Source organism: Zeus faber (assembly GCF_960531495.2).
Source record: "Zeus faber genome assembly, chromosome: 15".
Lineage (NCBI taxonomy): Eukaryota > Metazoa > Chordata > Actinopteri > Zeiformes > Zeidae > Zeus > Zeus faber.
Genome location: NC_137194.1, coordinates 10,068,613 through 10,084,209, shown reverse-complemented (window position 1 = coordinate 10,084,209; position 15,597 = coordinate 10,068,613). Strand labels below are relative to the sequence as shown.

The 15,597-nt window shown below is 45.6% G+C and overlaps 1 protein-coding gene across 1 annotated transcript; it reads left to right on the top strand.

Annotated features, from left to right (window-relative positions):
- Positions 1-465: 465 nt before the first annotated feature.
- On the top strand, positions 466-13,301 carry rimkla (ribosomal modification protein rimK-like family member A; the record flags this gene model as incomplete). Its single annotated transcript, XM_080015859.1, has 5 exons — positions 466-633; positions 7,103-7,333; positions 9,266-9,352; positions 11,799-12,002; positions 12,787-13,301. The coding sequence occupies exons 1-5, from the start codon at positions 471-473 to the stop codon at positions 13,299-13,301; spliced, it is 1,200 nt and encodes a 399-aa protein (XP_079871985.1). The 5' UTR covers positions 466-470.
- Positions 13,302-15,597: the final 2,296 nt, after the last annotated feature.

Here is a 15,597-nt window from a genome sequence, read left to right as displayed (position 1 = left end):
ACTTCGTCGGTCGTGGTTCGGAGCGGACGCGGTGCGGACACAGCGCGGCAGCTGACGTCGCTTCGCCCCCGCGGGGAAACGAGCCACTAGCCCCGCATCTCCCTCCCGCGGAAGGAAGCGGAGTTGGTTTTTGGGGGAGACGAAGAAGCGTGAGTTGAGCAAACAAAACAAACCCGACGCGCGGAAGGCTCGGCTCTCGAACGACGACCGACCCGCAAATGAAGGGAGGCGACGCGGCGGCGAAGCTTCATCACCATCCCCGCTAAGCTCGATCCGAAGCGGCGGCTCCCGCCACACAGCCACAGTCCAGCCTCCATTGTGTGGAGCATCTTTGTGCTGCCGCCGACCACCACCCCCCACGCCGCCACCTCCGCCCGGAAACCCTTCGCTACCGCCCAGCTGCCCACCCACCCACCCCGGCGTTCACTTTCACTCGGTTTTACCCCCCACCCCCGCCCAGGATCCACGCCATGTGCTCCCGCGTGTGGTTCGTGACGGACCGGCGGATCCACCAGGAGTACCCGCAGGTCCAGGTGCTGCGGGCGCTGAAGGAGCGCTGCGCCGAGGAGGACGTGGAGTTCCGCTCGCTGCTCATGGACCAGATCGTGCTCACGATCAGCGAGGGGCAGTTAGGCAAGTACATTGCTCTGTTTTTGTTTTTTAAAATAATCGAATTTTGGGATATACGCCTGGGGTCAGTTGTGCTACTACACACGCTGCTGTAGCCGCTATCATGCTACAAGCTAACGGGCATTGTTTGAGGGAGCTGCAGCCCCGTCAGCAGGCGAGTGTGACGGTGACCGCCTAACCCACTTTCCCATAGACTTCACGGAGGCTGAGCCTGCCGGTGCTGGCTGAACCCAGTCCTCACAACATCCAAAAACACGTTACATGGAAGGGTTAGTCACTGCAATCACAAAAAGCAGCGGAATGCATCAAACGTCCATACATACACGCGTACATATTTTGATCATGGATATTGTTTGTTTATATCCTTTCTTCTATGCATCTTAACGTTACCTTCAGCATTTCACTGCCTACTTACTTGTATGACTGCATGTAATGAATACAAAAAATCCGGACCGTGAAATGATAATTGCGGGACAACCCTTCTCGTATTGACAGGAGGTGGAATAATGAGAAGCGATTGGCACCAATTGGTCCGATCATAATATGCTGACGCAATTTCCCACCGAACAGCAAATCAGAAAATGAGTGTGGGGTTTTTTATGTGTGTGTGTGTGTGTGTGTGTGTGTGTGTGTGTGTTTAATGTTTTTGATGTAATTGATTACGTTTTAATGTAATTGATTAAGGAGAGGTTAATCAAAGGGCGGGATGTAGTGGAATGGTGTGTGTGTTATCTTTTAGGTTTACGTTGCATAATTTGGAGCTGGGCGATATTGACGAATTGAAATAGCAGTAAACATTTTCACCAATATCTCGGTATCGATCATTTGAGTAGATAGTTTGGGGGTGTCTATTGTTGCTTTCATGAGATATTTGCACACCAGACATACATGACAAACAATCATTAGTGATGCAGATATTATAAACACACAGGGAGAGGTATTGATTAGAACAGCTCAAACAGTCCGAGGTTCAGAAAAAAACATTACTCTAATAAAGCCATAAAAAGACACCATTTAACTATATCACATCACCAAAATCCCCAATGTTCGTCTCATATCACAAGATTATCACCCTGTCCTACACTGGCTATCGCTTATGAATGAGAATGAGATGAAGAATGAGATAAATATGTTTAAAATGGTGATCACAGAGGTAATAGCACCGCAACACTACTTAAGACACATATTCGACATGGCTTTTATATGTTGCTTGTTGATAATGAAGGACAGTGTTAGGTTCATTTTAAACATTGATATTTGAGGGCGCTATAATGTGTTAACAATGATATTATGGACTCTTGACGAGCAGACACACATGGAATTTGACAGAGCAGTGTGATGGAAGGCCATGCACCCAGCGGAAGGCGCCTAAGCCTCAATTAACACATATACAGTGTTCACTGGAATTAGCTGTGGCTGTATAGGTGGGGTAGGTGACGGGATTATGTTTCCTTACTGCCGCTGAGATGGATCTTTAAAATTAGGAATGCTCCAAAATCTCTCTGATTTAACATATTTACAGCCCAGAAACAACATTCGTTGGTTTGAAGGCACCCAATAGAATAGAGGATTTCTCAGGAGGGCTCAGATTTTCCTTTTGACCCAGGACAACACTAGAGTATTTTGAGTATTTCTGCTACTTATATTAGTGCCTAATTGTAAACCGTAGTTAATTGTGCCAATTTAATCAAAAAGTGGTCAGTCACATTGGCCTACATAGCAAGGTAGGTACACAGCTGTCTGGATTGAAGGAGTCACAACTGGAATGGGGAGGTTTGACCTCTAATCTGCACCGGCCCCGGATCTGCATATAATGGCTGGAGTCCGTCGGCTTGGCATCACTGATTAACAGTCAGTGGGTAATTTGACCGCACGAAAGGCTTGCTATACAATAATCAAAGTCGACAGAGATTGGTTGGGGGTCCCGGTAATGAACATCATGCATTTTGGTCACTTTTATGCTTAGTTTTTCCTACTCCTTTTATGGTCTTGGAAAATTGCTGGAAAATTGCTCACTGGAAAGTGTTAGTAAACCTGAAATTGTCCTCCTTTTTCCTCCTTATCATTTCAATGGCCGCTGCAGGTTAAAGTCTGGCATTTCGGAAGTTAATGGGTTTGCAACATACCCCGGTAAAGGTTTAAAAACGTGCTATGGGTCAAACCCAGAAATCCGCGACCTGAAAGCATATCACGTCCCATGATGTCCATCCGATAGACATTGAAACTCAAGACTGGATGTGAATTAGTGTCAGTCATTGTCTTTCACTGTCACCCAGAAAGCCACTAGACACGCTTTTGAACCAAACACGACAAATGTCACAACTCTATGTGACTGGCGAAACATGGGAACATTAAGCTAAGCTCCAACACCTACATTTGTCTTGCACGATGTGAGCATAGAATGAGATGTATTTTGCAAACAGAAAACTCTTGGTAGAGTCGGGTGGAGTTTGGTAAATTCCTATCTTAATCCGAACATCTAATCGGAAGCAATATTTTTCAACATGACTGTAAGGATTTCCACAGATATAACTGCAGTTCATATCTGTGTCATGGGGACGGGGGAAAAAGGAAGTGTTTTCATAAGATTCAAGGAATAAGGCAGTTACGGAAGACTTCTTGTGGGTTATCTTTTGACACAGAAACTGGACAAAAAGAACCGATCAAAACATTTAGATCGTTTAACAAATTCCACATGAAGGAGTCCCTTGTCTGGTTAGATTGATTTAACTCATTCAGCGTAGCGCAGCCACTGTCTGTATATAGTGATCCATGATTTATTTTGTCACGCAAGTGCTTAATATGGACAGAATTGAACAAAGCTGGAGAACAATCCTTTTTTAAGTAGGTTATTTGCTGCACCAATTTATTACTGCAAGATATTGAGTCTACCAAAGATATTCAAATGTGTGATAGTAAGACTGTTAATACTATTATGAAAGTATTACAACTAGTTATTAAAAGTGAACAGGTTATACATGTAATGTCTCAACCTGTAACATAGTAGACTAATAATACTGGTTTCAGACTTGTGTGCCCTCCTTTTATAGAAAGCAATATCCATACATACATGTGTGTGTTGTTAAGTGACTGAAATTTTCATTTACATTTTATCAAGGTTTAGCCAAATGGCATTACAGTGTCCCACAGCCCACACATAGACGTCTGTGTTCCACATGGAAAGAGTCTATTTGTCAAACTCTAATCTATGTATATTTATATCAGCCAGGGACTAAAACATCCATGTTCTTGATTGCTATAGTCTCTACCTCTTTTTGCATTACACAGCCTGTGACACAAAGCATGGAGTAACTCAAGATGAACTACTGTGGAATTTGGAGTACATGAAATTATGTAAAAAAAAAAAAAAACAACTTAAAAAAAAAAAAACATTTTGTGGTGGAGAGGTGCAATGATCAATGTAAATAAGACCCATTCCACTGTTGTGAAGCCAATCATATAATTTTGACCTTTAATTTGAGATGTTGATGTAAGGATATTTGTTTGATTGCATAAAAGATAAGATGGCCCTTGATCACTTTGAAAACTCCAGTTGTTTTGATATGGGTATGCCCTCAATGTGTGCAGATTCACCAATGACTCTTATGTTTCAGGGACCGTGTTTTGTTTTGACACTTGTTTTGCTAATAGCCAATTCCAGTGGTCATGGTGTGTCTTTCCTATGGACAGGATGAGTAACATACCTTCCAAACTAGTCATTAGTGACCATCGTCATGGTCATTTTCCTTGATTGTAACTACTGTCTATGTATAGGAGGCCAGTCAAATAAATGTTGTGGTTTGGTGAGACATTTTCCTGCCATAACAGTTAATAACAATTAAAAATGCAAACGCCAAGGCACCATTGTCAAGATGTCCTATTCCCATACCAAGGCTAACTCAGACCGAGGACTAGATTACATTTAGACGTCTCAAACGATTGTGGGCCTGACATGTGTGTTTCCTGCTTGGTGGCGTCTCTACGGGTTGAGCAGAATGCTTCAGTATAATTCAGCAGTAATAATGCAGCTTATTAGTGTTGTCATGAAGAAGATACACACATAGATATGCAAACTCGCAGTTCTTTGACCCACAACAACCCTTGGCTGGCCGTGTAACTAAGGCAGAATCCAAACAGTGGAATCGATACAGGCAGGCAGCATGCCACACAAAATGTGAAAGTCACAAAACGAAAGCCTGGTCGGTCCTTTTGTTTGCCACCGACTAAAAATGGTCATGTGGGTTTCTGAATGTTTTGAATCAGTCACGTGACTGACAGTGCAGTGCAAAATGAAACAGTCCCTCAAATGAATAGGGCTAATTCATCAGGCAACTCCATTGGCCTACTGTTTGGTTCCTCTGGAGATGGAGACGAGCGCTGCAGACAGCGAATACTGTCTATCAACACACAACGTCCCCGGACACTTCCCACTGTATCGCCGCTCACAGCTCACACAATAACCACACAATCCCAGCAGTGTGTGCAAGTGTTGAATGGAGCAGTGAATCTTTCAGATTCAGCAGTGAGATTGAGAGAAAAGGAGGAGCTGGAGGGAGGGCTGGAAGGAAGCGCTCGCCTTTGACGCCTTGAGACCCTCCCCCCCCCCCCCCCCCCCCCAAGCCACCTCCAGGCTGCCAGACCTGCCTGACCTTTACTGTCTTCAGGCCGTCCAGCTAAAGGCTGGTAACACGCAGGGTCCCGGGCAGAGCCGTCACATACCATCATGATATAGTTAAATGTTATCTTTATGGCTTCATTACAGTAAAGAAATGCAGTTATCTGAATTTCATATACCGTTCTGATCAATGTCTCTACCTGCTTGGTCATAATATCCACATTGCTAGCGTTGCCGTCCATTCTAATTGTGTACAAACGCCCGACATGACATCCTCCGATTCCCTCCATCAGCACCGCCGCTGTTGTTGAGCAGGGAGATCGTAAGATGGCTGAAAGGAGGCCGTGGCAGAAGGAAAGTGCTATGTCAGTGACAGTGTCTCACTACGATCCTCACCCCCATATCCCCCCTCCTTGCTGCCCCTGGGTTCAATAATGCCCAATCAGCGTCTCCAGCGTTTTCCTCTAACCCCTGCTCTGCTGCTTGTGCCTCCACAAGAGCGGTAGAGCGGGGGGAAGTTTACATCAGCCACCAGCCAAACACAAATCATAATTTATGTAATAATGTCCAGACTGCATCATCCCTTCATCACATGCAAGATTTGAATCTTTTCACCTCTTCTGTTCAGAATTATACTGTATGCCTAATAGAAAATGCAAAATAAAACAGTTGGTCACCAATTCTGATAGATTCAGATATCCTTAATTTGGCCTTCAGATTAAGTCAGTATTAATACTAACATAAAAAAAATAAGACAGCCAACCAGATTTAAATAACTTTAGTTTAATTAACTTTAATTAACTTAGTGGTTCATCTCCTACCTCCATTACCTCAAGGGAGTCGTGCGTACAAAATCTTGGCCTGTCAGCGTTATTTCTACCTTCATTTTGCTTACCCTAGTTTATGCTGTCATGTCATGTTCTGAACTTCTTTAATTAAAAGCTGTTAAACTTAAGGACAACGATGCAAGACTTATTCCACCAATTGCACATATCAAAGGGGTGAATCATTGGCATTTAAAAACAAGCTAAAACACAGCTGCTTAAAGTTTGATTGTACATGCCCAGGCGCAAGTGAAGCTTGTTTAACTGTTTTTGTGTTCAAGTGTGTGTAACTCAAGTCATTTCCCTGGGCATCGGAAACCTACCCACCCTACTGCCCTACATCAAGACAAAGTTCTTTCCAGTGTTCCACGAGTACATTAGCCAGGATAGCACTTTGTGAGTCATATAGACAGCCAAGCCTTGGCCCAGCAGCCACTTCGGTTGGCAGTGCCCTGGGGAAGTACATGGATATGGGCACAAAGTGTAAACGAGCCGGGCTTTGGGCAGGGCTGCTTCTTAATCCACGACATAACACCAAATGTGGAGCCTATCCATGAGCTGGCTCAAGACAGGAATTGGGAGGCCAGCTTCCGCCTGCCATTGCAACTCCACCAACACCAACTTGTCTAAGCTGCTGGGTAATGACTGGTGTAGTGTCCGCGGGGATGGTAAGCTTTCCATCCACCAGCTACTGCAGTTGATCCGATTCCAAAAGTCTGGGAAGAAACTACTTCACTCTCCAAAAATGCTTTACAGAACAAAATGGGACCTGTGGGCTATTGCTGTAAGTGATGAATTAGAATACAATCTTTAAAAGCTTTCTAAAGGTTTTTTTTTTACACGCAAATGTGGGAAAAAGCGGAAAATAGTTAGCAAGTTGAGGTTCCAATCTTATGTCTCCAATAAGAATGGAGTGCTCAACTTGTTATTTAACATAAACGGAGAATGACTTTGAGCCGGAGCTATGAGAAGTTCAATTTGACGATGGCCTGCTCCATCTGCTCATCCCGCCTTCCCCTCCAACCCCACCCAGGTCTTCGAGTGGAGCAGGAAGTAGTGACGTCCTACCCGCAGGTGGCGGTGGTGCGCGTGCCCACGCCCTGGGTGCAGTCAGACAGCGACATCACCGTGCTGCGTCACCTGGAGAAGATGGGCTGTCGGCTCATCAACAGGCCCCAGGCCATCCTCAACTGCGTCAACAAGTTCTGGACCTTCCAGGAGCTTGCCGGCCACGGCGTGCCGTTACCAGACACTTTCTCCTACGGTAAGCCGAATGTGCCTCATCTAAAACTTGAAGACTTTGAATAATCTAATTTAAGTAGGGTGGGGTAATATATGGTATTTAGGGCCATACTGATATGGCTTTGACCGCACTGTAGTGATGACCGCATGATATGATCTGACCTTTTTTACTTATTTCACTTTATTACTTACTGACCTTATGACTATTATATTTGTTTTAATGTGTTTGACATATATGTTTGAGAATATACAGTGATCACCCATAGGTATAGTTAATTTAAACCACCTCGATCAGGAGTCTCAAACCACAGACCCGGAGCCACATCTGACAAGACAAGACAATTTAAAACAGGGAACTACATTCATAATATATTGTTAAATATATAAAACAGGATAAAATATAATAAAAACGTTGTGTTTTATATATTGGCGAAAGAAGACAAATCAAAATACCGTGTCAAGTCCCTGGTGTGTGTGTGTGTGTGTGTGTGTGTGTGTGTGTGTGTGTGTGTGTGTGTGTGTGTGTGTGTGTGTGTGTGTGTGTGTGTGTGTGTGTGTGTGTGTGCCGTGTGTGTGTGCCGTGTGTGTGTGTGTGTGTGCCGTGTGCTAAGAACATGAGCACTTTCTGCCGGATCGGCACACACATCTGACATCACAACTTTGGCTTCCATAACAACAACGCTGCGGTGCAGTTCTGTTTTCATCGTGTACTTTTCCTCGATTTGACGTGCCGGTCATGCCAGTTGTGTCACAATCCCTAGCCCACATTCGGCATGTTGATGCAGATTACCACGGTGACAGTCAGCCAATTTCTTGTCCTCTGCGGCTTATCAAGCAGTCTGCAAGACCACGCCCCCAGCCAGTAATATGTACTCTTAACTATCCGATCCCTCTCGCATGTACGGCATATTCCAACTATTTGCCAGAGTTTTTAGGGATCGTCTGGTTTGCAGCCCGTTCAAATAACACGGGATGTGTGGGAACACGAGCCAACCTTCGCACTCTTTGTTTTTGTTTTTGTTTCACAAGACAAAATAACAGCAGGCGACCAAAGGCAACATTTTCTTTTTTAATTTGTTTTTTCTAAAAGTCTCATCGTGTGGCGTTTGTGAGAACAGAAAGAAAAAGGATGTAGACACAGAGGGACAGAGGGAGGGAGAGAGATGGAGAGGATTTGCCCTAAATTCCATTTGCCTCTGCACAGTAGGCCAGGCGGTGCATGCAAAGCGCTTATGTAACCCACCCCCCCCCCCCCCCCACCGCTCCAGTCCCTCCACCCCTCGTGATTGGAGAATAAAAGATGCACCCCCCCCCCAGCTCGTGACGTGGTCTGCCCCTGTCTGACATTTGTTGCCCCCCCCCCCCCCCCCCCACGCTTATTTTCTTCCCGTTCTCTGTGAAACCACGAGAGGATGAGTGCGGACGTGTGCGTTCGCAATCGGGAGCGCGGCGGTCCGGCTCACATCTGGTCTCCTGACTCAACGCCAGGGAAGACAAAGTCAGGGAAAAACACTCACATTTGTGAGGAGGGAGGGGAGGGGAGGGGAGGGGAGGGGGGGGCGGGGGGTGTAACCCTGGTCTCCTTTTCCTGAAATATGCAACAAGAGCACTAGAGCCGAAACGACGACGGTAAAGAAAACAAAACAAAAAGGAGACGATCCAGTCAGCCCCGTCACGTGGAAGAAGCAGGCTACCGAGCACGCGCACACGGATGGCTTCTCCCACCGACTCTGTTTTGAGTTAGCGCTGTTGCCATAGCAACAAGCTACATCACCACCAACTCCCCTCCACACACACACACACACACTCTCTCAGTCAGCGGGGATGTGTGAAGCGTGGTATTAAAATTAGGACAATTTCTAATCGTGCGGCTCTGTGTGGGTGTGTCTTTGTTTTGTTATGTTAATGTGTGTGTGTGTGTGTGTGTGTGTGCGTGCGCGTGTGCGTTTCACAGGGGGCCATGACAACTTCCGTAAGATGATTGACGAGGCGGAGCCGCTGGGGTACCCCGTGGTGGTGAAGAACGCCCGCGGTCACAGAGGTGAGACAGGCCGCCCTCCTGACTCTCTCTCCGCGGATTAATAAAGTCTTATCTTATCGATCTTATCGATCTCATTTGATCTAATCTTTACTCGTCTCCTCACAGCCTTCTCTGTTCTCTGCACTGTGTCGCCTCGGTGCACACACTCCCGGCAGCCGGGCTCACCCTCATAAGGAATTCATCGGCAGACTGTTAAATGATTAGGACAAAAACAGCACGTCAGCATCATAATTAGGGCTGGGTTAAAAAAAACAAAAAAACAAAGATTATCCGATGCGATTCCATTCTGTCGCCTCAATTTCTGACTTGAGATGAAAATATCAATTTTGTTTGGCACTTAAATTAATTACCATGATAGTCACAGATCAATTTAAATATCTAAATTTTGCATTGGACTGAATTTGTTCTGTGATTTTTACTATTATTTTTTTTTGTAATGCATGTCAGATGGTAAAATGAAAAGTTGACATCAATTACCAGTATGTATAAAGTCTCAATATATCAATATACACAGTCAGCCACAACATTAAAACATTAAAAGGTGAACTGAATAACATTGACCACTGGCAAGCAGGCGGAGGCAGTGTGATGCTCTGGGCAATGTTCTGCTGGGAAACCTTGGGTCCTGGCATTCATGTGGATGATACTCTGACTCGTACCACCTCCCTAAACATTGTTGAAGACCAATTACACCCCTTCATGGCAACAGTATTCCCTGATGGCAGTGGCCTCTTTCAGCAGGATAATGTGCCCTGCCACACTGCAAAAATTGCTCAGGAATAGTTTGAGGAACATGACAAAGAGTTCAAGGTGTCCAAATTCCCCAGATCTCAATCCCATCTCGCAATTTACAGGATTTTAAGGATCTGCTTGGTGCCAGATCCCACAGGACACCTTCAGAGGTCTTGTGGAGTCCATGCCTCGATGGGTTTGAGCTGTTTTAGCGGCACGAGGGGGAGCTACACCGTATTAGGAAGGTGGTTTTAATGTTGTGGCTGATCGGTGTAAATTTCATCTCATAAGTCATCTCAGCATAGCCTCAGCTCGAGAGGCTCAGCTCCAGGGGTCAGCATTTTTAGCCCCGTTTACTAATTGAGCCCGGCTTCTTTTTCCGCCTGCCTAAACATGGTGGGGTTTGCCTGGAAAGCTTGAGCCATTTCATTAATGTCAATTCTCAGGGAGATTGACCGGGGGTCTTCTGAACCATTAGTCCCTTTCTTTTCACAGCCACTGACACTTTGGTAGCTCTGCCATTGTGTGGAGGGATTACAATGGACTCTGGCCACCACAGCCAGTCACAACAAGACATTGTTAAGGAAAGCAGCCGTTGGTCGAATACAAACTTGACCCCTTTGTATGGAGATCAACGAGGGGGTGTTTTCCTCCCACTGTGGCTGACCATTAGTGATGGCTAAAGTCCAGCTAGTCAGTGGTTCCTAGGAGTTTAGCACTTCGTTTTTTGTCTTCATTGAACTGTATCAAAGCCTGTTGGGAGAAAAAGAAAAAAAATAGACAGGGCTCATACATTCTTTCTTCATGGCCGCCTCCAGCTGTTGGAGCTGTTCTGTTATTTTCTTTTTGGATAGTGAAATGTTGCATCATGTGACAGATAGAAAGAGGGAGTCATTCCAAAACTAGCTACTCTGCTGGATCAAATTCACAGCGGCTTTCACTTCTTGTGTGAGCCTGATCAGTGCATTCTTGCCAGAAAACCAACCAAAAGCAAAAGTGCTAGGAATAATAAAAAACACATGATTTTTCTTTTAACAAAATGATATCGCCACTTTATATTACCACCACCGCTTTCTTGTTATTGTTTCGAAGTCCATGCATATATTGCACACGTACACATATTGTACATATACACAAGCAGACATGCACAGAGCTCTCACATGATCTTCCTTAGTCCAGTAACAAGGGTCAGAGAGCACAGAAAGGCAGCATTCAGAGCCATATGGTGATAATTAAAAGTCACGTCTTCTAACCTGCATGAGAAGCCTTTCGGGCTGCTCACATTGGCCGGCAGGGAGGAATACTCAGAGAAACTATGTTGTCAGCTTATTAAGCAAATAGGTGTCATCCAGTGCTCCCAGAAGTTCCCGAATCTCAGTCAGTCATGATAGTGCCGGGCAGAGGTGGCGCTCCTATCTACTGTAAATGTTAGATGCCAATTCCTGTAGTGGATTATAAATCCACAAAGTGGATTATAAATACATGATTTATTGTGAAGTCACCAGGTATTCTTTGGAAACTGTTTTGGGAGCTGCCAACATTTTTGTATGCAGCTCATAATGAAATGTATTCATCCGGGTCTTCGTTCCAGCTATACATGTTTAAACGTGCCACAGCCAGAAAAAAATGTAATCTGCAATTTTCCCTGCTCTGGCAGCTTGTTTAAGCCGTCGTCGCATTACTCTTTTCACCGGCCGCCCTCCTCCGTCCTCAGGCAAGGCGGTGTTCCTGGCCAGGGACAAGCACCACCTGTCCGATCTCTGCCACCTGATCCGCCACGAGACCCCCTACCTGTTCCAGGAGTACGTCAAGGAGTCGCACGGGCGCGACGTGCGCGTGGTGCTCGTCGGCGGCCGTGTCATCGGCTCCATGCTGCGCTGCTCCACCGACGGCCGCATGCAGAGCAACTGCTCCCTGGGTCAGTAGACGGCTGAAAGAGTAGCCGGTCGTTTGTTTGTTTTCAATGGTCCATGAATGAATGTTAAATGCTGCTGAACTAGCAGCCGACCCATTGGGGTATGTGGTTTAGGGATCTCCCAAAATTACAGACTTGACGGCATGCAAAATTATAGCATGACGCCCGTAATTCTTCCAGAGATGTGTGTACCAGGGACATACTTGTCCTGAATTCACCCAAAGACATGAAACGCCCTGGCATTCCTGCTCAGAGAGGTGGAGTGATGCAATGTTATCCAGGCAGTAACACGTTGTGGCATAATTGGGACATTGGTCATCAGCTTGTTCTGTACTCGTGCAACTGTTGTCAAGCGTCAACACAAGGTGGATCCGACATAATAGTTGTCAGGTTCGGTTATGTCAATTAAAACTGAAGATGCAACCAAGGTTTTAGAAATGTCCCTCGAGTTATTGGTATTTGTATTAATTCTGTCACCCTTGGTTTCAAACTGGCATTTCAATTCTACAACTCTACCAAAGATGGCCTGATGATATACGACACACACATTGGTTCATCAATGTGACATCTACACTGAGCCCCGCCGCCGCCATTTTGGACTGAATCGGACAGAAAAAGGATTGTTTACGCCGCTCGCACTCGCGCCCTGCCGAGGCGGCTGCACAAAGTGATTGTCACTTGTCGTCCCTTGTGGTAGTACGCTCTTTGGTTATCTGGGGCATGATTTAGCGTGGTCATCGACCAGGGCACAGGTTGCTTTCTAACTCGGCGTCTCTTGGCTCTGCAGGCGGCGTGGGCATGATGTGCCCGCTGAGCGAGCAGGGCAAGCAGCTGGCCACGCAGGTGTCCAACATCCTGGGCATGGACGTGTGCGGCATCGACCTTCTGCAGCTGAACAACGGCTCCTTCGTGGTGTGCGAGGCCAACGCCAACGTGGGCTTTATCGCCTTCGACCAGGCGTGCGGCATGGACGTGGCGGGCATCGTGGCCGATTATGCCCTGTCATTGCTGCCCAGCCGCCTCACCCGCAAGATGTCGCTGCTGTCCGTGGTGTCCAGCGCCAGCGAGACCAGCAGCGAGCCCGAGGTCTGCCCTGTGCCCGCCGGCTCGGGCTCGCTGCCTGAGGCCGTGTGCAACATGAGCGTGGGCTCCACCTCCAGCGAGAGCGACCCGGAGCTGGCTGAGGCCCCGCGCTCCTCGGCCCCGCCTCTGCCCGACCTCTCCGGGCTCCCGGGCCTCCCCGACCCCGCCTACAACTTCAACACCCTCCTCGCCAACGAGATCAAGCTATTGACTGAGTGAGCTGGAAGTGGCTTCCACGCACACACACGCACATACACGCACACACACACGCACACACACACACACACACACACACACACACACACACATATCTAACGTATAAATATCAACACACACACACACACACACACACACACCTGTATACACAGCAACAGACATTCCTTTGAGAAAACAACACAACGAAACACCCCCTCCCTCCCCTCCCCCCTCCACCCGCGCTCCTCCCCTGCCGTGAGTAAAAAAACACACGCAGGATGTCGTGAAAGTGAAAGCAGTCTGAACAAACGGAACACAAATAGTCTCACGTGCACACCCCACAGACCAACTCCCTCCGTCAACGTCAACACAGATCTGAGGCTGCTCCCCTGACTCCTCTCTATCGCCACCTCCACTTGCAAGTGCAAAATCTCAAATCCCGCCCTCCAAATTTAGCCGAGCCGTGGCGCGGTGGCCAGAGTGGGTTGTAAGAAAGCAAGCTCCTAGCCAAACTTAGCTGAACTAGATTATGTTGTGTAAAGTTGAGGTTGCCTCTGGCCAAGTGAAGACAATTTTTTTTTTTTTTTTTTTTTTTTTTTTAAGGGGGCGGTCCCACGGAGGTCTGGGTCAGCAAGGGTTTTTTGTTTTTTTAAACAGGCAAAAAAGTACTGTAGGTTGGAGGCCGTTAGCATGTTGTTGTTGTCAGTGAGGGGGTTCTCTGTGAGACTATAGCCAGGTTTGGTGAATTGGAGGTGAGATGAAGTGTTTTTCAAGTGGTTATCCTCAAGTTGAAATGTAGCAACGAGGTCCTCGTTTCAAAAGGTGCCGTACGCTGGACGGGAAGGGCCAGTGCCAATCTAATGGGGGACGATTGGGTGGAAAAGTTCTCTCTCTCTCTCTCTCTCGCCGCACACTAGGAAGCTTCGATATGCCAGGAGTCCAGCTCAGCAATAGAATCCCACATCAATTCTTGGCCGTAATAAACTAAAACTAACATTCATTGCCGTGAATATGAACAGAGCTCCAGTTTAACCCCCGGCGTCCAGACCAGAGACCAACCCGTGAGAGCTGAAGATGCAGTGTCGTAGGGAGCGAGTTCGGGAGATGTTGCATTCATAGTGACTTACTGGGTGAGGCATAGTTTTTTTTTTTTTGTTGTTTTTTTTCCTCTCAGCTTTCACAACTTAAAAAAATACATTTTAACCAGATGACACTCTGATTCAGACGACTTCCGTCGTCACCAGAGCGGCACCAATGGCTTGTGGGATTACAACACAGAAAAGCAGAAGTAGTCCTTCCAACCTTTTGTGTCTACGTCTCCGAGGGCAAAGAATTTTGGATTTTGGCTTCTGGAAATGTTGGGAGAATATATGGATTGAGCAGCGTTGCTTTTTTTTTTTATTCCATGTTTTATTTCAATTTTTTCCAATTTAGCTTTTTTAGTAGCCTTACTTGCTTTTTCTTTTCACTATAACAATAAAACAGCAGCTCAGTTGATCTTTTTTTTCTAAGTTAGGTTAACAAATATAGCACTTTATTCTAAACAGATGCATTTGTTTTGATAAGTAAATCTTTGGAAAACGTGAGAGTTAAAGGCTGCCTCTCCCACTGCAAGAAAAATATACCTCAAAACAAACTTCTCACTGCCATAGAATGAAATAGAAAGTCAAACATACATATCAATCCTTGTTTTTAATTTTTTAATTTTATTTAATTTTTTTTATTTTTTTTCCAAATTGATCATGGTGTTCCAGGCTCACCTCCCTTTATACCTTTGAGCTAGAGGGTTCCGTATTTTGTTCTGTAAATAGCTGTAACATTTCGGAAGGGCTCAGTAACTGCCAACGTTAACATTGCAATAAGCTACTGTGTACAAATTGGGTTTGTACGGACCTGCAATGTTGAGAAGAAAAATGATTTCAACTGACATTTGGTGCTAACTCTTCTGGATTTGGCTCGACGTTGGTTTTTAAGTAACTACGATGAAATACAAAGTTTTACAGTTTTTTATGTTTTTCTTTTCTAGCAAAATGAAGTAATCCACTAACTGTTGGCATGATGTACAAATAAAAATGGCAAAAATATTTATTTTTCAGTCTGTTTGAATAGCATGTTTAATTTTTTGTTACTTGATGCGGTTTTAAAAAAAGGAAAAAAAAAAAGATTGTTCTATTTTTTTGCAGCTTAAATTTTTTTATTTTTAGGTTTTGGTTTCATCGGATTTCACCTTTCTCACCGGTCAGCCTTTATGAAATACATATCAAAGCGATAGGCACCGACTCTTTGGGGGTAAACTGCCGTGATATGATTCACCACTCAA